The following is a 22,725-nucleotide window of genomic DNA, read 5'->3' on the forward strand; positions in this document are numbered from 1 at the left end:
ACGACCATCGGGCGCTTGCCTTTTATGCAACAATCACTTTTTCTGACAACAATAACAAGTAATTGTTGTTTACTAAGCAACTTTTTTAGAATCAAATAAGATTTCAAAACAAAGTTGCATAAAAGACAGTCATTATCATAGAATGATTGCCTTTTATGCAACAATCACTTGTTCTGACAACAATAACAAGTAATTGTTGTTTACTAAGCAACTTTTTTTAGAATCAAATAAGATTTCAAACAAAGTTGCATAAAAGACAGTCATTATCATAGAATGATTGCCTTTTATGCAACAATCACTTGTTCTGACAACAATAACAAGTAATTGTTGTTTACTAAGCAACTTTTTTTAGAATCAAATAAGATTTCAAACAAAGTTGCATAAAAGACAGTCATTATCATAGAATGATTGCCTTTTATGCAACAATCACTTGTTCTGACAACAATAACAAGTAATTGTTGTTTACTAAGCAACTTTTTTTAGAATCAAATAAGATTTCAAACAAAGTTGCATAAAAGACAGTCATTATCATAGAATGATTGCCTTTTATGCAACAATCACTTGTTCTGACAACAATAACAAGTAATTGTTGTTTACTAAGCAACTTTTTTTAGAATCAAATAAGATTTCAAACAAAGTTGCATAAAAGACAGTCATTATCATAGAATGATTGCCTTTTATGCAACAATCACTTGTTCTGACAACAATAACAAGTAATTGTTGTTTACTAAGCAACTTTTTTTAGAATCAAATAAGATTTCAAACAAAGTTGCATAAAAGACAGTCATTATCATAAGAATGATTGCCTTTTATGCAACAATCACTTGTTCTGACAACAATAACAAGTAATTGTTGTTTACTAAGCAACTTTTTTTTAGAATCAAATAAGATTTCAAACAAAGTTGCATAAAAGACAGTCATTATCATAGAATGATTGCCTTTTATGCAACAATCACTTGTCTGACAACAATAACAAGTAATTGTTGTTTACTAAGCAACTTTTTTTAGAATCAAATAAGATTTCAAACAAAGTTGCATAAAAGACAGTCATTATCATAGAATGATTGCCTTTTATGCAACAATCACTTGTTCTGACAACAATAACAAGTAATTGTTGTTTACTAAGCAACTTTTTTTAGAAATCAAATAAGATTTCAAACAAAGTTGCATAAAAGACAGTCATTATCATAGAATGATTGCCTTTTATGCAACAATCACTTGTTCTGACAACAATAACAAGTAATTGTTGTTTACTAAGCAACCTTTTTTAGAATCAAATAAGATTTCAAACAAAGTTGCATAAAAGACAGTCATTATCATAGAATGATTGCCTTTTATGCAACAATCACTTGTTCTGACAACAATAACAAGTAATTGTTGTTTACTAAGCAACTTTTTTTAGAATCAAATAAGATTTCAAACAAAGTTGCATAAAAGACAGTCATTATCATAGAATGATTGCCTTTTATGCAACAATCACTTGTTCTGACAACAATAACAAGTAATTGTTGTTTACTAAGCAACTTTTTTTAGAATCAAATAAGATTTCAAACAAAGTTGCATAAAAGACAGTCATTATCATAGAATGATTGCCTTTTATGCAACAATCACTTGTTCTGACAACAATAACAAGTAATTGTTGTTTACTAAGCAACTTTTTTTAGAATCAAATAAGATTTCAAACAAAGTTGCATAAAAGACAGTCATTATCATAGAATGATTGCCTTTTATGCAACAATCACTTGTTCTGACAACAATAACAAGTAATGTTGTTTACTAAGCAACTTTTTTTAGAATCAAATAAGATTTCAAACAAAGTTGCATAAAAGACAGTCATTATCATAGAATGATTGCCTTTTATGCAACAATCACTTGTTCTGACAACAATAACAAGTAATTGTTTGTTTACTAAGCAACTTTTTTTTAGAATCAAATAAGATTTCAAACAAAGTTGCATAAAAGACAGTCATTATCATAGAATGATTGCCTTTTATGCAACAATCACTTGTTCTGACAACAATACAAGTAATTGTTGTTTACTAAGCAACTTTTTTTAGAATCAAATAAGATTTCAAACAAAGTTGCATAAAAGACAGTCATTATCATAGAATGATTGCCTTTTATGCAACAATCACTTGTTCTGACAACAATAACAAGTAATTGTTGTTTACTAAGCAACTTTTTTTAGAATCAAATAAGATTTCAACAAAGTTGCATAAAAGACAGTCATTATCATATAATGATTGCCTTTTATGCAACAATCACTTGTTCTGACAACAATAACAAGTAATTGTTGTTTACTAAGCAACTTTTTTTAGAATCAAATAAGATTTCAACAAAAGTTGCATAAAAGACAGTCATTATCATAGAATGATTGCCTTTTATGCAACAATCACTTGTTCTGACAACAATAACAAGTAATTGTTGTTTACTAAGCAACTTTTTTTAGAATCAAATAAGATTTCAAACAAAGTTGCATAAAAGACAGTCATTATCATAGAATGATTGCCTTTTATGCAACAATCACTTGTTCTGACAACAATAACAAGTAATGTGTTTTTACTAAGCAACTTTTTTTAGAATCAAATAAGATTTTCAAACAAAGTTGCATAAAAGACAGTCATTATCATAGAATGATTGCCTTTTATGCAACAATCACTTGTTCTGACAACAATAACAAGTAATTGTTGTTTACTAAGCAACTTTTTTTAGAATCAAATAAGATTTCAAACAAAGTTGCATAAAAGACAGTCATTATCATAGAATGATTGCCTTTTATGCAACAATCACTTGTTTCTGACAACAATAACAAGTAATTGTTGTTTACTAAGCAACTTTTTTTAGAATCAAATAAGATTTCAAACAAAGTTGCATAAAAGACAGTCATTATCATAGAATGATTGCCTTTTATGCAACAATCACTTGTTCTGACAACAATAACAAGTAATTGTTGTTTACTAAGCAACTTTTTTTAGAATCAAATAAGATTTCAAACAAAGTTGCATAAAAGACAGTCATTATCATAGAATGATTGCCTTTTATGCAACATCACTTGTTCTGACAACAAAAACAAGTAATTGTTGTTTACTAAGCAACTTTTTTGAATCAAATAAGATTTCAAACAAAGTTGCATAAAAGACAGTCATTATCATAGAATGATTGCCTTTTATGCAACAATCACTTGTTCTGACAACAATAACAAGTAATTGTTGTTTACTAAGCAACTTTTTTTAGAATCAAATAAGATTTCAAACAAAGTTGCATAAAAGACAGTCATTATCATAGAATGATTGCCTTTTATGCAACAATCACTTGTTCTGACAACAATAACAAGTAATTGTTGTTTACTAAGCAACTTTTTTTAGAATCAAATAAGATTTCAAACAAAGTTGCATAAAAGACAGTCATTATCATAGAATGTTGCCTTTTATGCAACAATCACTTGTTCTGACAACAATAACAAGTAATTGTTGTTTACTAAGCAACTTTTTTTAGAATCAAATAAGATTTCAAACAAAGTTGCATAAAAGACAGTCATTATCATAGAATGATTGCCTTTTATGCAACAATCACTTGTTCTGACAACAATAACAAGTAATTGTTGTTTACTAAGCAACTTTTTTTAGAATCAAATAAGATTTCAAACAAAGTTGCATAAAAGACAGTCATTATCATAGAATGATTGCCTTTTATGCAACAATCACTTGTTCTGACAACAATAACAAGTAATTGTTGTTTACTAAGCAACTTTTTTTAGAATCAAATAAGATTTCAAACAAAGTTGCATAAAAGACAGTCATTATCATAGAATGATTGCCTTTTATGCAACAATCACTTGTTCTGACAACAATAACAAGTAATTGTTGTTTACTAAGCAACTTTTTTAGAATCAAATAAGATTTCAAACAAAGTTGCATAAAAGACAGTCATTATCATAGAATGATTGCCTTTTATGCAACAATCACTTGTTCTGACACAATAACAAGTAATTGTTGTTTACTAAGCAACTTTTTTTAGAATCAAATAAGATTTCAAACAAAGTTGCATAAAAGACAGCATTATCATAGAATGATTGCCTTTTATGCAACAATCACTTGTTCTGACAACAATAACAAGTAATTGTTGTTTACTAAGCAACTTTTTTTAGAATCAAATAAGATTTCAAACAAAGTTGCATAAAAGACAGTCATTATCATAGAATGATTGCCTTTTATGCAACAATCACTTGTTCTGACAACAATAACAAGTAATTGTTGTTTACTAAGCAACTTTTTTTAGAATCAAATAAGATTTCAAACAAAGTTGCATAAAAGACAGTCATTATCATAGAATGATGCCTTTTATGCAACAATCACTTGTTCTGACAACAATAACAAGTAATTGTTGTTTACTAAGCAACTTTTTTTAGAATCAATAAGATTTCAAACAAAGTTGCATAAAAACAGTCATTATCATAGAATGATTGCCTTTTATGCAACAATCACTTGTTCTGACAAACAATAACAAGTAATTGTTGTTTACTAAGCAACTTTTTTTAGAATCAAATAAGATTTCAAACAAAGTTGCATAAAAGACAGTCATTATCATAGAATGATTGCCTTTTATGCAACAATCACTTGTTCTGACAACAATAACAAGTAATTGTGTTTACTAAGCAACTTTTTTTAGAATCAAATAAGATTTCAACAAAGTTGCATAAAAGACAGTCATTATCATAGAATGTTGCCTTTTATGCAACAATCACTTGTTCTGACAACAATAACAAGTAATTGTTGTTTACTAAGCAACTTTTTTTAGAATCAAATAAGATTTCAAACAAAGTTGCATAAAAGACAGTCATTATCATAGAATGATTGCCTTTTATGCAACAATCACTTGTTCTGACAACAATAACAAGTAATTGTTGTTTACTAAGCAACTTTTTTTAGAATCAAAATAAGATTTCAAACAAAGTTGCATAAAAGACAGTCATTATCATAGAATGATTGTGCCTTTTATGCAACAATCACTTGTTCTGACAACAATAACAAGTAATTGTTGTTTACTAAGCAACTTTTTTTAGAATCAAATAAGATTTCAAACAAAGTTGCATAAAAGACAGTCATTATCATAGAATGATTGCCTTTTATGCAACAATCACTTGTTCTGACAACAATAACAAGTAATTGTTGTTTACTAAGCAACTTTTTTTAGAATCAAAAAAATTTCAAACAAAGTTTGCATAAAAGACAGTCATTATCATAGAATGATTGCCTTTTATGCAACAATCACTTGTTCTGACAACAATACAAGTAATTGTTGTTTACTAAGCAACTTTTTTTAGAATCAAATAAGATTTCAAAACAAGTTGCATAAAAGACAGTCATTATCATAGAATGATTGCCTTTTATGCAACAATCCACTTGTTCTGACAACAATAACAAGTAATTGTTGTTTACTAAGCAACTTTTTTTATAGAATCAAATAAGATTTCAAACAAAGTTGCATAAAAGACAGTCATTATCATAGAAATGATGCCTTTATGGCAACAATCACTGTGTTCTGACAACAATAACAAGTAATTGTTGTTTACTAAGCAACTTTTTTTAGAATCAAATAAGATTTCAAACAAAGTTGCATTAAAAGACAGTCATTATCATAGAATGATTGCCTTTTATGCAACAATCACTTGTTCTGACAACAATAACAAGTAATTGTTGTTTACTAAGCAACTTTTTTTAGATCAAATAAGATTTCAAACAAAGTTGCATAAAAGACAGTCATTATCATAGAATTATTGCCTTTTATGCAACAATCACTTGTTCTGACAACAATAACAAGTAATTTGTTGTTTACTAAGCAACTTTTTTTTAGAATCAAATAAGATTTCAAACAAAGTTGCATAAAAGACAGTCATTATCATAGAATGATTGCCTTTTATGCAACAATCACTTGTTCTGACAACAATAACAAGTAATTGTTGTTTACTAAGCAACTTTTTTTTAGAATCAAATAAGATTTCAAACAAAGTTGCATAAAAGACAGTCTTATCATAGAATGATTGCCTTTTATGCAACAATCACTTGTTCTGACAACAATAACAAGTAATTGTTGTTTACTAAGCAACTTTTTTTTAGAATCAAATAAGATTTCAAACAAAGTTGCATAAAAGACAGTCATTATCATAGAATGATTGCCTTTATGCAACAATCACTTGTTCTGACAACAATAACAAGTAATTGTTGTTTACTAAGCAACTTTTTTTAGAATCAAATAAGATTTCAAACAAAGTTGCATAAAGACAGTCATTATCATAGAATGATTGCCTTTTATGCAACAATCACTTGTTCTGACAACAATAACAAGTAATTGTTGTTTACTAAGCAACTTTTTTTAGAATCAAATAAGATTTCAAACAAAGTTGCATAAAAGACAGTCATTATCAATAGAATGATTGCCTTTTATGCAACAATCACTTGTTCTGACAAACAATAACAAGTAATTGTTGTTTACTAAGCAACTTTTTTTAGATCAAATAAGATTTCAAACAAAGTTGCATAAAAGACAGTCATTATCATAGAATGATTGCCTTTTATGCAAACAATCACTTGTTCTGACAACAATAACAAGTAATTGTTGTTTACTAAGCAACTTTTTTTAGAATCAAATTAGATTTCAAACAAAGTTGCATAAAAGACAGTCATTATCAATAGAATGATTGCCTTTTATGCAACAATCACTTGTTCTGACAACAATAACAAGTAATTGTTGTTTACTAAGCAACTTTTTTTTAGAATCAAATAAGATTTCAAACAAAGTTGCATAAAAGACAGTCATTATCATAGAATGATTGCCTTTTATGCAACAATCACTTGTTCTGACAACAATAACAAGTAATTGTTGTTTACTAAGCAACTTTTTTTAGAATCAAATAAGATTTCAAACAAAGTTGCATAAAAGACAGTCATTATCATAGAATGGATTGCCTTTTATGCAACAATCACTTGTTCTGACAACAATAACAAGTAATTGTTGTTTACTAAGCAACTTTTTTTAGAATCAAATAAGATTTCAAACAAAGTTGCATAAAAGACAGTCATTTATCATAGAATGATTGCCTTTTATGCAACAATCACTTGTTCTGACAACAATAACAAGTAATTGTTGTTTACTAAGCAACTTTTTTTAGAATCAAATAAGATTTCAAACAAAGTTGCATAAAAGACAGTCATTATCATAGAAGATTGCCTTTTATGCAACAATCACTTGTTCTGACAACAATAACAAGTAATTGTTGTTTACTAAGCAACTTTTTTTAGAATCAAAATAAGATTTCAAACAAAGTTGCATAAAAGACAGTCATTATCATAGAATGATTGCCTTTTATGCAACAATCACTTGTTCTGACAACAATAACAAGTAATTGTTGTTTACTAAGCAACTTTTTTTAGAATCAAATAAGATTTCAAACAAAGTTGCATAAAAGACAGTCATTATCATAGAATGATTGCCTTTTATGCAACAATCACTTGTTCTGACAACAATAACAAGTAATTGTTGTTTACTAAGCAACTTTTTTTAGAATCAAATAAGATTTCAAACAAAGTTGCATAAAAGACAGTCATTATCATAGAATGATTGCCTTTTTATGCAACAATCACTTGTTCTGACAACAATAACAAGTAATTGTTGTTTACTAAGCAACTTTTTTATAATCAAATAAGATTTCAAACAAAGTTGCATAAAAGACAGTCATTATCATAGAATGATTGCCTTTTATGCAAACAATCACTTGTTCTGACAACAATAACAAGTAATTGTTTGTTTACTAAGCAACTTTTTTTAGAATCAAATAAGATTTCAAACAAAGTTGCATAAAAGACAGTCATTATCATAGAATGATTGCCTTTTTATGCAACAATCACTTGTTCTGACAACAATAACAAGTAATTGTTGTTTACTAAGCAACTTTTTTTAAGAATCAAATAAGATTTCAAACAAAGTTGCATAAAAGACAGTCATTATCATAGAATGATTGCCTTTTATGCAACAATCACTTGTTCTGACAACAATAACAAGTAATTGTTGTTTACTAAGCAACTTTTTTAGAATCAAATAAGATTTCAAACAAAGTTGCATTAAAAGACAGTCATTATCATAGAATGATTGCCTTTTATGCAACAATCACTTGTTCTGACAACAATAACAAGTAATTGTTGTTTACTAAGCAACTTTTTTTTAGAATCAAATAAGATTTCAAACAAAGTTGCATAAAAGACAGTCATTATCATAGAATGATTGCCTTTTATGCAACAATCACTTGTTCTGACAACAATAACAAGTAATTGTTGTTTACTAAGCAACTTTTTTTAGAATCAAATAAGATTTCAAACAAAGTTGCATAAAAGACAGTCATTATCATAGAATGAATGATGCCTTTATGCAACAATCACTTGTTCTGACAACAATAACAGTAATTGTTGTTTACTAAGCAACTTTTTTTAGAATCAAATAAGATTTCAAACAAAGTTGCATAAAAGACAGTCATTATCATAGAATGATTGCCTTTTATTCAACAATCACTTGTTTCTGACAACAATAACAAGTAATTGTTGTTTACTAAGCAACTTTTTTTAGAATCAAATAAGATTTCAAACAAAGTTGCATAAAAGACAGTCATTATCATAGAATGATTGCCTTTTATGCAACAATCACTTGTTTCTGACAACAATAACAAGTAATTGTTGTTTACTAAGCAACTTTTTTTAGAATCAAATAAGATTTCAAACAAAGTTGCATAAAAGACAGTCATTATCATAGAATGATTGCCTTTTTATGCAACAATCACTTGTTCTGACAACAATAACAAGTAATTGTTGTTACTAAGCAACTTTTTTTAGAAATCAAATAAGATTTCAAACAAAGTTGCATAAAAGACAGTCATTATCATAGAATGATTGCCTTTTATGCAACAATCACTTGTTCTGACAACAATAACAAGTAATTGTTGTTTACTAAGCAACTTTTTTTTAGAATCAAATAAGATTTCAAACAAAGTTGCATAAAAGACAGTCATTATCATAGAATGATTTGCCTTTTTATGCAACAATCACTTGTTCTGACAACAATAACAAGTAATTGTTGTTTACTAAGCAACTTTTTTTTAGAATCAAATAAGATTTCAAACAAAGTTGCCATAAAAGACAGTCATTATCATAGAATGATTGCCTTTTATGCCAACAATCACTTGTTCTGACAACAAATAACAAGTAATTGTTGTTTACTAAGCAACTTTTTTTAGAATCAAATAAGATTTCAAACAAAGTTGCATAAAAGACAGTCATTATCATATAGAATGATTGCCTTTTATGCAACAATCACTTGTTCTGACAACAATAACAAGTAATTGTTGTTTACTAAGCAACTTTTTTTAGAATCAAATAAGATTTCAAAACAAAGTTGCATAAAGACAGTCATTATCATAGAAATGATTGCCTTTTATGCAACAATCACTTGTTCTGACAAACAATAACAAGTAATTGTTGTTTACTAAGCAACTTTTTTTAGAATCAAATAAGATTTCAAACAAAGTTGCATAAAAGACAGTCATTATCATAGAAATGATTGCCTTTTATGCAACAATCACTTGTTCTGACAACAATAACAAGTAATTGTTGTTTACTAAGCAACTTTTTTTAGAATCAAATAAGATTTCAAACAAAGTTGCATAAAAGACAGTCATTATCATAGAATGATTGCCTTTTATGCAACAATCACTTGTTCTGACAACAATAACAAGTAATTGTTGTTTACTAAGCAACTTTTTTTAGAATCAAATAAGATTTCAAACAAAGTTGCATAAAAGACAGTCATTATCATAGAATGATTGCCTTTTATGCAACAATCACTTTGTTCTGACAACAATAACAAGTAATTGTTGTTTACTAAGCAACTTTTTTTTAGAATCAAAATAAGATTTCAAACAAAGTTGCATAAAAGACAGTCATTATCATAGAATGATTGCCTTTTATGCAACAATCACTTGTTCTGACAACAATAACAAGTAATTGTTGTTTACTAAGCAACTTTTTTTTAGAATCAAATAAGATTTCAAACAAAGTTGCATAAAAGACAGTCATTATCATAGAATGATTGCCTTTTATGCAACAATCACTTGTTCTGACAACAATAACAAGTAATTGTTGTTTTACTAAGCAACTTTTTTTAGAATCAAATAAGATTTCAAACAAAGTTGCATAAAAGACAGTCATTATCATAGAATGATTGCCTTTTATGCAACAATCACTTGTTCTGACAACAATAACAAGTAATTGTTGTTTACTAAGCAACTTTTTTTAGAATCAAATAAGATTTCAAACAAAGTTGCATAAAAGACAGTCATTATCATAGAATGATTGCCTTTTATGCAACAATCACTTGTTCTGACAACAATAACAAGTAATTGTTGTTTACTAAGCAACTTTTTTTAGAATCAAATAAGATTTCAAACAAAGTTGCATAAAAGACAGTCATTATCATAGAATGATTGCCTTTTATGCAACAATCACTTGTTCTGACAACAATAACAAGTAATTGTTGTTTACTAAGCAACTTTTTTTAGAATCAAATAAGATTTCAAACAAAGTTGCATAAAAGACAGTCATTATCATAGAATGATTGCCTTTTATGCAACAATCACTTGTTCTGACAACAATAACAAGTAATTGTTGTTTACTAAGCAACTTTTTTTAGAATCAAATAAGATTTCAAACAAAGTTGCATAAAAGACAGTCATTATCATAGAATGATTGCCTTTTATGCAACAATCACTTGTTCTGACAACAATAACAAGTAATTGTTGTTTACTAAGCATTTCAATTTTTATTTTGACAGCTCAATTAAAAATTATTTTCTCAAATTTTTGTGATAGTGACAAAAAATTGATAACAAATAAGCTTTATTCAAATAGATATGAAATGATATGCTTTTAAATAAATTATCAATGATCAAAATTTTTTATTTTAAATTAAAACTTCATTTAAATTTAATCTGGCAGATATACTTACGGCATATGAAATAATCATTATAACAAATTTAATTTATTGAATTTACATAGTTCAAAAAAATCCTTAAAAAATTGTTAAATATCATTCAATTTAAACCCAAAATAATTGGTTCATTCGTATATTTGTAGGAATATTGTTTTTTTTTTCTCAAAAAAGTTGGAATCGTTTTTTTTTAAATAATTGAAAATAATATCGTTCAAAATATCAAATTCTAATTAGGGCATATTTTCCCACTTGAATTCCCAGAGATTATTTTTTTTTTAAATATTTTGATTAAAAATTGTTTTTGAAGAGTCAATTGTTATCTCTTATTTTCGTATGGTATAGTGACCAATGGGAGATAACGGTGTTCATTTTTTTTTAAATAATTTTATATGTTGAACATTCCTAGTTTTAATTGTTAATTAGACAAGAGTATTTTTGTATGATTAAAATGAAGCAATATTGGCCTCCAACTTTATTTTTTTTTGTATGAAATTTTGATTTCAATAATTTCATGTTGTTTACGAAAATATGATTTCTACTTGCAAGTTATTTAACAGCTTTGTATTAATGATTTTCAATATATTTATTGATTTTCAATATATTTTTTGATTTGATATATTTATTGAAGCAAGAAGCAATCTTAAGTGTTTGGATTTCTCCATCGAGACTACATTAATAAAATAACTTCCCACACAAGAATTCAATCTCTTAGAGTTTTTTTTTTGAATAAATAAAAATTGAAATCTATCTCAATTTTTCAATGTACAAGATTTTGAAATAAAAATGTTGAAATTATTATTAAAAATGAGATATCGTCACGGTTTATTTTATTTGACAAATATTATTTTTCAAAGCTTGTAATGCATGAAAAATAGCGTGACTTCATTTTTGACAGTTTACAAATGTAAAGTGTTGCATCCTTAAAAACTTGGAAATATATACATTCATGAATTATCTTGTATATTAATTGAAAATCCATAAAACCCTAACAATATTTTTTCTTAAAAAAAACTATAAAATATAAATAAAATTAATCGTTAAATAAAAATATTGATATTAGAATTTTATTGGAAAAATAAAAAACTTAATATTTTAAAGAAATACTTAAATACTGAATGTTTTAACTTTTACATTATCATATAGACTCTCAAATTATTGATTGGAAACGGTTTGAGGGTTATCAATTTAAAAAAATTGTGAGTTTTTTAGATTTTTGGCAATGAGTTTTAAAAATTTGTGAGTGAGAATGTGTGTTGATGCTTGGCACTTTGAAGGGAAGATGTTCTGGGTTCACAATTATTAATGGGATAAATAAAATTATTATAAATATAATATATTAGAAAATAATTTGCACAATCTTCTCCATTTTATAAATTTAATAATAGAAGTTGATCTATATAGAAAGAGCGTTTTATCTATTAAGTTTTTGGCTTTTGCCTTCAAATCATTAATAAGTAGTATATGTTGAAGGGTTTTGTGACTTTTTTTGTAAACGTAAGAATTCATACATTTTTGAGCGATTTTGTATCATTTTTTTTTACATATGAAGTAAAAAATGTATGATTTTTACGGTTTTTATTCTTACGTTTTTGAATAAATCAAGATTTAAAAATTTTCAGAATCGTAAGAAATTTTCACTAAACCCATACATAATGAAATAAAAAAAATAAATAAAAAATATAACTTTAAAAATTCATGTCTTACATTTTTTGAATAATTTATTTTTTTAATTCGTATGAAAATGAGTGGATCAAGATTCGTAACCGTCAATCAATTAATGGATGTTCTTTCACCAATTCTTGAAAATGTTAAACAAGTAGATGTTTATTTCGATGATTATGTAGAAAGTATATATTATAAAGGTAAGTTTAATATTAAACCTATTGCTTTTGCATTTGATAATAAATTAATTGAAAATGCAAAAATTTGGGAATTAATTCCAGATATTGAATTTATAACAAATATTAATGATAAATGGTTTAAACGAATTCCAACCACAAAAGTTCTTTGTAAATTAATGATCAAAACTGAGGAAAAAGAATTTAACGGGTTTAAATATCATCCAAATAAAGTTTCAGAACTAGAAAATGAAAAACTTCAGAAAAAATTAAACGATAGACTTTCAAATGATCGTATTGAAAAAATAAATAAACTAGCAGAAGTTGCATTTAATAATGAAATATTTGATGAATATAACCTTGAACTCAGTGATGGACTTTAAGTCCTGGGCACTTTGTGCCTTGAGCTTTAAGGACCCGGGCTCAACGAGTCATGATTTATGAAATCAATAATTTGATTTATTCGCTCTTCAATAATTTCTATTCTTTTTGTTAAATCATCAATTTTCATTAATGAGGTGATTCTTGATTGAGGAATAGATTTTAAACTAACAACACCTTTTATTTTTGAAATTTTGAATCCATGACCCTCCGGGTCTTGGACTCTGTCCTCAACTTTAAACATTTTATTCAATTTACATGTTGTCAATTCTTCAAATAATTTTTTATTATTAGCATAATAGTCATTAAATTCATCAACAGATGAAAAAATTTTTATTTCAGTAATTGGTTTAACAACGTTTATTTTTTGTTGAACATTTTCACTTTCATTTATTTCTTCCTCCTCTGTTTCATTTATTTTTAAAATCGGTTTCATTTATCATTAAATAAAAATTAGAATATAAGTGATGAAATATATTTTTTAATTAATATTAAATCAGAGATGGCGGCAGGATTCTTTAAAAAATTATGGGAAGGAATTAAGAAAGCTGCAAGTTGGGTTCATCAAAAGATTATTAAACCCGTTGCAAACTTTTTGGCACCAGTAGCGAAAACGGCAGGAACTATCATAGGAGGAGTATTAGGTGCTAAAGCAGGTAATCCGGCGATGGGAGCACAAGCAGGTAACGCAGTTGGTGGAATTGCTGAAGGAATACTTAATAAAATAGGGGGTAGATAGTGGAAAAATAAATAAATATTATTTTTATCTTAGTATCGGTTGTAGTCGACGATAAACCTTATCTCCTTTATTTAATACTTCCCTTACCGGAACATTAGGTGCTATTTGTTCAGCAACGTCACTAATTGCTTCTTTATTCTTAAATATCCAATTTGCTCCTTTCTTAATCCCTTCCCAAACTTTATGCGCTCCTCTTTTTACTTTATCCCACAGTTTCTTAAAGAATCCTGCAGCCATAGTTGATTATTTCATTAAAATTAAAAATTCATTTTCATCTTTTAATTTTGATTTTTTATTTAATAATAAATGACGACTAACTATTTAGTGCCAAACACTAAACCGATTAATGGAAATGTATTTCATTCATTCGAAAAGATAAATGAAATATTCGCAAAGAATGAAGGTAAAGATATTATAGAGAACTTGAAAGTTCATGCTATGACTCTGATGCTCCATATTTTGATGATAAACAAACTCATTTAAGAATTACAAATCCGGCTCATGATGTGAACCAATTAGGTGACACATATATTAAACGCAAAGTTAAAGCAACTCTAGTTTCAAATAAAGCTTTCACATGTGATGCCGCTTTTAAATGCATGCGTTTATTCGTTGGTTATAAATCATCAAATCAAAGCTTTAAGCAATTAGAAGTAGAAACCGAAAGAGGTGATGCTGGTTATCTTCAGATGGATTGCGCCCGTGAATCTTTCGCATTTGCAACATATAAACCAAAATCAGAAAGGAAAGTTAAAAAGTTTGTTCATTCGTTATATAATAATGTTCAAAAATATGATAACTCAGTATGTGGTAAATATATTGACCCTTCAGAAGTTTTCAAGAAAGCAAATGAAGAAGTTGATGTCACTTTTGATATGATTATTCCGGTAAATGATTTGTTAGCATTTCAGGCGTTCGATGATTATCCTAAATCATTTGGTGAAATCATTCTTAAATATTATGTTTTCAGGGATACTTTAGTATTTTGTCAGGTTGACCCGTTAAGAGTTGCTGATTTACAAAATTACGTTTATGAAAAGATAACTGATGAAAATTATGAAAAGATTATGAATCATGTTTATAAATATGATCGCAAATTCCAACAAATCGGACTTCCTGCCAAATTAATTACAAGCTTAGCCACTACATCTGCTGACGCAACAGTTGAAGACGTTATTATTTCATGCACAAAGATGGAAGTTTTAGAGGATAAATGCATTACACCAGGATACGGTTTAATTGAAGAATCAGTTAAAGCAATACCACGTTTATTTAGTAAGGAAGATCCATTCATGATTCCAGCTCAACATATTGACGTTCGTTCACTAAATGGAGGTTGCATCACTCCTGAAGGTATTAGCTCAGATTTCTCATACGCTCTTCATAATGTTACAGATGTTGTGTTAACATTTCCGAAGAATGCAATGCAAAGAACGGTTTTAGAAAATCCAATGCTTCGAGGTCTTCAGGTCACTATAGATTCCAGAAACTTCCCCGATCAAGCGATGACCACAGTGGGTGACATATTCTTTACACGTATGCTTCAAGCTTCTGATTTAGATGGAGTGAATGAATGCACAGAAGAATACGAGGACTCATTAACTAGACCACTGAATGATGATGATGGCACACCATTAGCTAGAACATGGAAAGACCAAACTTCATTCTTATGCACTATTCCAGTTCAACGTGATGGAGCGGGTATATTCTTTGATGGATTAGAAACTTTCAACTCACAAGTTACAGTACAAGTGAAAGCTTATCCAATCATTCAGGGTGAAAATGACACTTACTGTTCAAAAGTGACAAATCCTCCTCAGGTTTGGTTTACTAGGACTACATATTGGACATGGACACCGGATGAAGGTTTGAAATATCATCCAACAGGTACACCACCGCAGTATAGAAGTTCATATGATGAAATATTGATGAATAGAAATGTTTAAAATTATAAATTTATTTTTGATTAAATGGATTTAAATTCATCCACCCCTTATGAAGAATTAGCAGGAGTATATAATACATACGTAGATGATATGATTAATGAAGCATTGAGTGATAATAGAAATGCTCTATCTAAGGAAAAATTAATGAAAATTCCATATTCTGAATGTTACTTAAATTCAATCACTGCAGCAATTGGTAAACAAAATAAAGGTAAAACATTAACGATATTAAAACAAATTATCATTATTGCTAACACTTCACCCTATTCACATGTGTTAATTTATATCAACCGTTCAGGTTCACCTTCAGATGATACATTTGAATCTTTAAAGCATTTAATCAAAAATTCCAATTATTTATTTATCACAAGAAGAAGCAGAAGATTATTTAAAAAACTTTGTAATGTATAAAGAATTATATAATACAATCAAGAAGCAAGGATTAGAGGATAAAATTATTGATAAACAACGGGATGAATTATTTGAAACACTTTCTATTTCAAATTTTGATAGAGAATTTTTGCATTCACTCATTTTTCTAGATGATGCGGTGAAATCAAAACTAATAACTAATGAGAAATCATATTTTAATCAATTATTAACTCAATGTCGACACATTCAGTGTTCATTCTTCATGGCTGTTCAATACTTTAAAGCATTAAGCACAAACATTAAATCAAACCTGTCCACCCTTTTCATTTTCAGTGGTTTTAGTCGTCAACAGTTGAACGTTATGCTTTATCAAGTGAATTTACCAATGAGCATTAATGAACTTTACACACAATATCAACAATTAGGAGAACATGGAAAAATAATAGTTGATTTAAATAAAGGTTCCATTAAATTCGAATAACTTTTTATAATTAATTTTTATTTTTTATTTATAATTAAACATGACAGAAATTGCAAATCTTCTACAGGTTCCATTAAAACAAGGAACAAACAAAAAGGGTGCATATAATAGAACTATGAAAGTTCCAGACGGAATGAAAGAATTAGTCCACATTGTTGCCGGTCTTCAAAAGGATGTTAAACAAATGAGAAACGTTTTAACATTACCAGAAGCTCAAGCATATGCCAAACGTCACGGACCAAATTGGGAAGCACACGAAGCAGACATTACGGGTCCAAATGGAAAACCTGATGGAATAAATGAAGTTTTCGTTACTGATGGTCAAGGAAATATTAAAGTCATAAATGGGTATAAATTAACAATGACGGATTATCCTAAACGTAAAGCATATAATGAACATTATCCTATGCAATTTGATGAAAATGGAAAAGCTGTTAAACAATACATTGGAGAAGGTGAAAATGGTCCAATTAATTCATACCGTCATAATCCATATTCTTACTTCAATGAAGAATTAAATGCTATTGAAGAGGGACCGGATGGATTACCACGATATTCTAACCAGTTTGATGGTCAATATGCAAATTTAAGACCTGAAATTCCAGCTAAGAAATTCTTTAAAGTTGCTTTATTCGATCCAGTTTTCGCAAATGTTAAAGATGAACTTAAACAGCAATTCCAACCAATTATAGTAGCAAGAATTGCATCAGGTGCTTTATCTCAAGCATTCAAAGATTTAATTAAGAAACCATTATATCAGCAACGAGGTTTAACTTATGATTTAGTTAAGGAATCAGATAAAAGAAAATTTGAGAAATCAGATGATTATAAGAATGCAATTAATGAATATATTCGGTCTATTAATTTCGATGAAAATGCTAAAAATCAACTTCATGAACAAATACAGGAAATAATAGATTCAAAAGTTCCAGCAAAATAAAAGTTTAAATATATTTTTTTATTCGAATATAAATGAGAAGACGTTTCACTAGTCAAAAGAACACTAACGCAAAAGCAGAGATTACGGTTGGTTATAACGTAAATGATGATAAATCACGAATTATTCAAAATGTTAAAGTTAATGTTAGTCCTGAATTAACAAGGTCAGCAACTCAACCAAATTTATTAACTCGTGACTTACCGAAGAATGAGGAGAATGAAGAAAACTGAGAATGGAGACCCAATCATTTTATCTGAACCTGGTAAAGAACCTGTTGAAATTCCCACTTATCCAACATACCCCCCACCTCTTTCATCAAACATCGAGAACCCAGGAATCTACGATTACAGTCGCAATGCGCCATATAAAATAGACATTAATTCTGAATTAATGAAAATTTACCGTGATATCATAACTGATAATTATGATTCAATAATAAATTTAATTGACCAATCCGGTTTAATTATTTTACCTTATGAATCATTAATTCACATTATCGCCATTCTTTGTGATGTTCAAGATTCAGACGTGAAGATTCAATTTTTCATAGATGATGAGGTTTCATGCTGCGGAACAGTTGCAAAAATAAATCCTATAAAGGATATTAGCACAATTAAGATATCAAAGAACGGAACAACAACTGAACTTCATTTAACATATAATGATATTTATAATAAAATAGTTGATGAATATAAAATATCACTTGAAAAATTCTTTGTTAAGGCTATTTAATATTCAAGCATTAACATTATCGAATAATAATCCTTTGAATCATAATCGATAATAATTGACCTTTCACCAGTTTCTATCGTTTGTTTTATTTCTTTTTGTTCCCCACTATCCGGATCGGTCATTGTAATTGTTTTTGTTATAGTATCAGCTTTATCTTTAACTTCAATCTTTTTTCCATCGGGATATTTAAACCAAAATTCCAAAAATTCGATATTGTCAATCTGTTCATATTTTAATCTATCAATTACATTTTTAATACCATCTGAAAATCTTATGAAATGGTCATTATATGGGTTTGATTGAACTAAATTTGAATGAAGTGAAATATAACCTGATGATGAATATGACATCGACTCATATTTTCTGAAAACACTAAAATTTATAACATGAATGAATTTCTTATTCGTTGAATTTATGAATTCTTGAGGTAATCTTATTCTAGTTTTATTTATCACTGGAAAATAACGCTTTACCATATTTTTAATCGTAATAAAAAAATGTCAATTATCAATATTATTTCGAATAATAACTGTGAATTAAATTTAACAGTTAGCGGAATTTATAATGTTACTCTCGTTTCTGTGAGTGGTAAATTTAATCCCATTCTTTTAGACCCTTCAGATTATATATCATTTATTAAAGATGACCATGAGCCGCATAGCGGCGGGGTCGTAGACCTAAAAACGTATGATATGTATATAAATAATGTGATAACGAAATGGGATATTAACATGATTTTAAGTTATTTAAATGAATCATTTATCGTATGGTATGAAGAAAATTTTAAATCAAAACCTGATAAACTTTTTGAACTTGATGAAATAAATAACCTTATTAAATTTCCGCTGAAAATTAAATTTTGTACTCCTCGTCTTCGTTCATTGTTGGGGATATTAAATTTTGAAAAAGATGTTGGGGATGTTTTGTATTCTGACACTGGTTCTAATTTCATTTTAATCAAATGTGATAAAGTTAATACCCCAATGAGATTTTCACATCAAACATTAGACCCTAACTCTTACCCATCAATACAAAACATTTTATCCATCAACTTAAACATATTTTCTTTATCATATCCGTTTCAATTATCCGGGAATTCATTTATTCTTCATTCAAAAGATTTATCAAATATTAAATTTAGAATAACTGACCTATTTGATTGTGATTTAGAATTTATGAATGAAATATTATGGCAATTTCAAATAGAAAAAATAGCTGATGAGATAACAGATTAAATATTTATTTTTAAATCGTAATAAATGATTAAACAACAGCAACCACAGACCATTACATACGCCATATATGCATATAATTCAAAGACGGCAGAACAAACGCAAATGTTGAAATATGGAGATTTGGAGATAGTATTGAAAAATGACCATTTCGAATTCGTTTGCAAAGGTGGTGCAGTGATATCAAATATAAAAGAAATTTTATTTATGAATTCAAAAATTAAAGGAATAACGGATGATATAACATCAATTCCACCAGAAGAACAAAGATATTACGCATTAAATGCATTTCCTAAAGTTTTGAAGATTGGAAGATTTAATTTAAATGAGGAATTCATAAAAGGTTTCCTAAATGACATAATGAAGAAAGCAGATAAGGAATATGTTAACGATGAGTTAGCAAAGAAAGCAGATATATCATTTGTTAACGATGAGTTAGCAAAGAAAGCAGATAAAACTTATGTTAACGATGAGTTAGCAAAGAAAGCAGATATATCATTTGTTAACGATGAGTTAGCAAAGAAGGCAGATAAGGATATTGTTAACGATGAGTTAGCAAAGAAGGCAGATAAGGAATATGTTAACGATGAGTTAGCAAAGAAGGCAGATAAGGAATATGTTAATGAAAAAGATAATGAAATTATAGAAAGGGTTGAATGGTATCATGAACGGACATCGAAGATTCTTAAAACTAAAGCTGATACAGGATGGTTCAGAATGTTTAGACCTTAAAGCAGATATATCAGATTGTTAACGATGAGTTAGGGCGAAGAAAGCATAAGAATATGTTAACGATGTTAGCTTAGTTAAAAAGCAAAAAGGCAGATAAGGAATATGTTAACGATGAGTTAGCAAAGAAGGCAGATAAGGAATATGTTAACGATGAGTTAGCAAAGAAAGCAGATATATCATTTGTTAACGAAATATACCAAAGTTTAGTTGGAACAAAAAATATTGAAACTATTGTTGGCGACTTTTCTGTCAATGAAGAAAACAAATATTTTAGATGGGAGTTTGTACAGTCCTTAAGAAATGGTATACGGTATAAACTCATTCCGAAAAATAACAATGAAATGTATGTAGGCTATATAAAGAATAATGGCACACAAGTTAAAGTTCCATTAGACAACAACTGCTACTTAAACTTATATGGAGACGAACAAAAGAAATATTTAAGAGTTTATGAAATGACGGATATGACATTGTCTAACGTAGCTCCAGCACCGTATTATTATGACTATGGTGTTGACGCACATGTAGACCCAAAAAAGCAAACATTATATTTAGATTATTATAGATATAAAAGATATAATGCAATAGAAAAAACGAGAATAGTATACTATTATGAAGATGACAAAAATAAATATTATAGTCAAGATTTTACATACCCTGAAAACATAAGATTATATTATAAAAAATATTCTGACACAAACCAGAAGAAACCCGAAATAGTTACACTATATTTTAAGTTCAAAAGAGACAATCCTATAATATCTCATATGTTTGATTTAATGAACCCAGTAGGTTCTATTTATACATCTATGGATGTGAGAGGTCCTCAAGCAATGTTTGGTGTTGGTGCATGGGAACAAATAGTCGACAGGTTTTTGTATTGTGCAAACTCTTCAAAGGAAACAGGGGGAAGTAAAACAATTACGGGTGAAAATTTACCTGCACACAGTCACTACATAGATTTAAGCACATCTCAAGCAGGTTGGCATAAGCATAGATATTGGGATTGGTCAGGAATGACAAAAGGTAAAGGATATGATGTTAAAGATGATGTTAAATTTGCCATAAATTGTTACTGGAGTGACACTCAGGGAGAAGGAAACCATACACATCGCGTTTCAGGATATACACAAACAACGGGACAAAGTAAAGATTACATGCCACCATTTATGACTGTATTCGCATGGTATAGAGTTCAATGAACGCTCAATGTTTGTGAAACAAACTTTAGGAGCTCCAAAAGAGCAAACAGCATAATTTAAATTTTTATTTTAGTATAAATGAAGATTCTACCATATGGTGTTATTGGAAGAGATAAAGATGGAAACCCAATATTTGATCCAAAGTTAAAATTAAAGTTACTGACAAGACAACAACTTGAAAAGTTGCTGAAACCAAAACAGAATGAAAAATGAGAAAATGAGAAAATGAGAAAGAAAAAAATTTAAATTATGCAATTTTATTTTTATCATAAATGACCAAATTAATTAAGCCAACTATTTCTAAATTAATGATACCAATGAAATCATTTCATGGAGTACTTATCCCAGGTTCTTCACAATTAGCCGGGGCAAGTGTTGTGACTCAAGGTGGAACATTAGCGAATCCATTCAAATTATTAACTAAAGATGAACTTAATAAAATGATGATAAAATAACTGATAACAAAATTTTATTTCACTACTACCATAAAAACAGGTGAAAAAACAGGTGATATCTCACCTCTTCACCTAAATTATATTTTAGGTCAAAGCTTCCACGAGAGAAAAGATTCCTCATTCGCTAAGGATTCCAAAAATGAAAAAATCATTGATTTCGGCTGAGAAAAAACAGCAAAACCCTTCTTCCACGGGAACAAAGAAATAAAGAAGAAATAAAGAAGAAATAAAGTAAATTTTTTATTTATTCCCGTGGAAGATAGAGCACTTTTATGATACTTTTTATTCACGACAAACAAGACAAATAAAGAAAATAAGAAAATACGGCGCTGTCGCGGTTCGAACCACAGACCTTGACCCCTCCATAACACCACCTTAGACCACTGTGCTACGTAGCCTGTCGACATAAGATTTTATAAATTGCATATTTGACGTAAATTTATTTCCCAGTTATTCAAAAATAATTAATTATAGAAGAACTGAAGGTGCTACCATGTTACCATGTTGACAACATGACATTTTGACAACAACACAGGAGGAAGGTAGTTATGAATTATTTTTGAAGAACTGAAGGTGCTACCATGCTACCATGTGCTACCAGGTCATTTAACTTCTCTGAAAAAATGTGACAACATGACATTTTGA

General features: G+C 28.3%; 4 protein-coding genes and 1 pseudogene across 5 annotated transcripts, besides 1 other annotated feature; all 5 read left to right on the plus strand.

Annotated features, from left to right (window-relative positions):
- Positions 1 to 12,807: 12,807 nt before the first annotated feature.
- TVAGG3_0784760 (protein of unknown function, DUF4108 family) lies at positions 12,808 to 13,251 on the plus strand (the record flags this gene model as incomplete). Its single annotated transcript, XM_051246502.1, has 1 exon — positions 12,808 to 13,251. The coding sequence occupies one exon, from the start codon at positions 12,808 to 12,810 to the stop codon at positions 13,249 to 13,251; it is 444 nt and encodes a 147-aa protein (XP_051081977.1).
- Positions 13,252 to 15,196: 1,945 nt separating this feature from the next.
- Positions 15,197 to 15,934, plus strand: TVAGG3_0784770 (uncharacterized protein; the record flags this gene model as incomplete). The annotated part of the gene is made up of 1 exon (XM_051246503.1): positions 15,197 to 15,934. A coding segment is annotated over one exon (738 nt), but the record flags the coding sequence as incomplete, so codon positions are not given.
- A 478-nt stretch (positions 15,935 to 16,412) lies between these two features.
- Positions 16,413 to 22,725: part of a mobile genetic element that runs on past the window's edge.
- On the plus strand, positions 17,149 to 17,727 carry TVAGG3_0784790 (uncharacterized protein; the record flags this gene model as incomplete). The annotated part of the gene is made up of 1 exon (XM_051246504.1): positions 17,149 to 17,727. The coding sequence occupies one exon, from the start codon at positions 17,149 to 17,151 to the stop codon at positions 17,725 to 17,727; it is 579 nt and encodes a 192-aa protein (XP_051081979.1).
- TVAGG3_0784800 lies at positions 19,899 to 20,869 on the plus strand (annotated as a pseudogene). The gene has a single exon. A coding segment is annotated over exon 1 (971 nt).
- On the plus strand, positions 20,879 to 21,625 carry TVAGG3_0784810 (phage tail repeat-like family; the record flags this gene model as incomplete). Its single annotated transcript, XM_051246505.1, has 1 exon — positions 20,879 to 21,625. The coding sequence occupies one exon, from the start codon at positions 20,879 to 20,881 to the stop codon at positions 21,623 to 21,625; it is 747 nt and encodes a 248-aa protein (XP_051081980.1).

This window comes from Trichomonas vaginalis, chromosome VI (genome assembly GCF_026262505.1).
Source record: "Trichomonas vaginalis G3 chromosome VI, whole genome shotgun sequence".
In the NCBI taxonomy this organism is placed as follows: Eukaryota; Parabasalia; order Trichomonadida; family Trichomonadidae; genus Trichomonas; species Trichomonas vaginalis.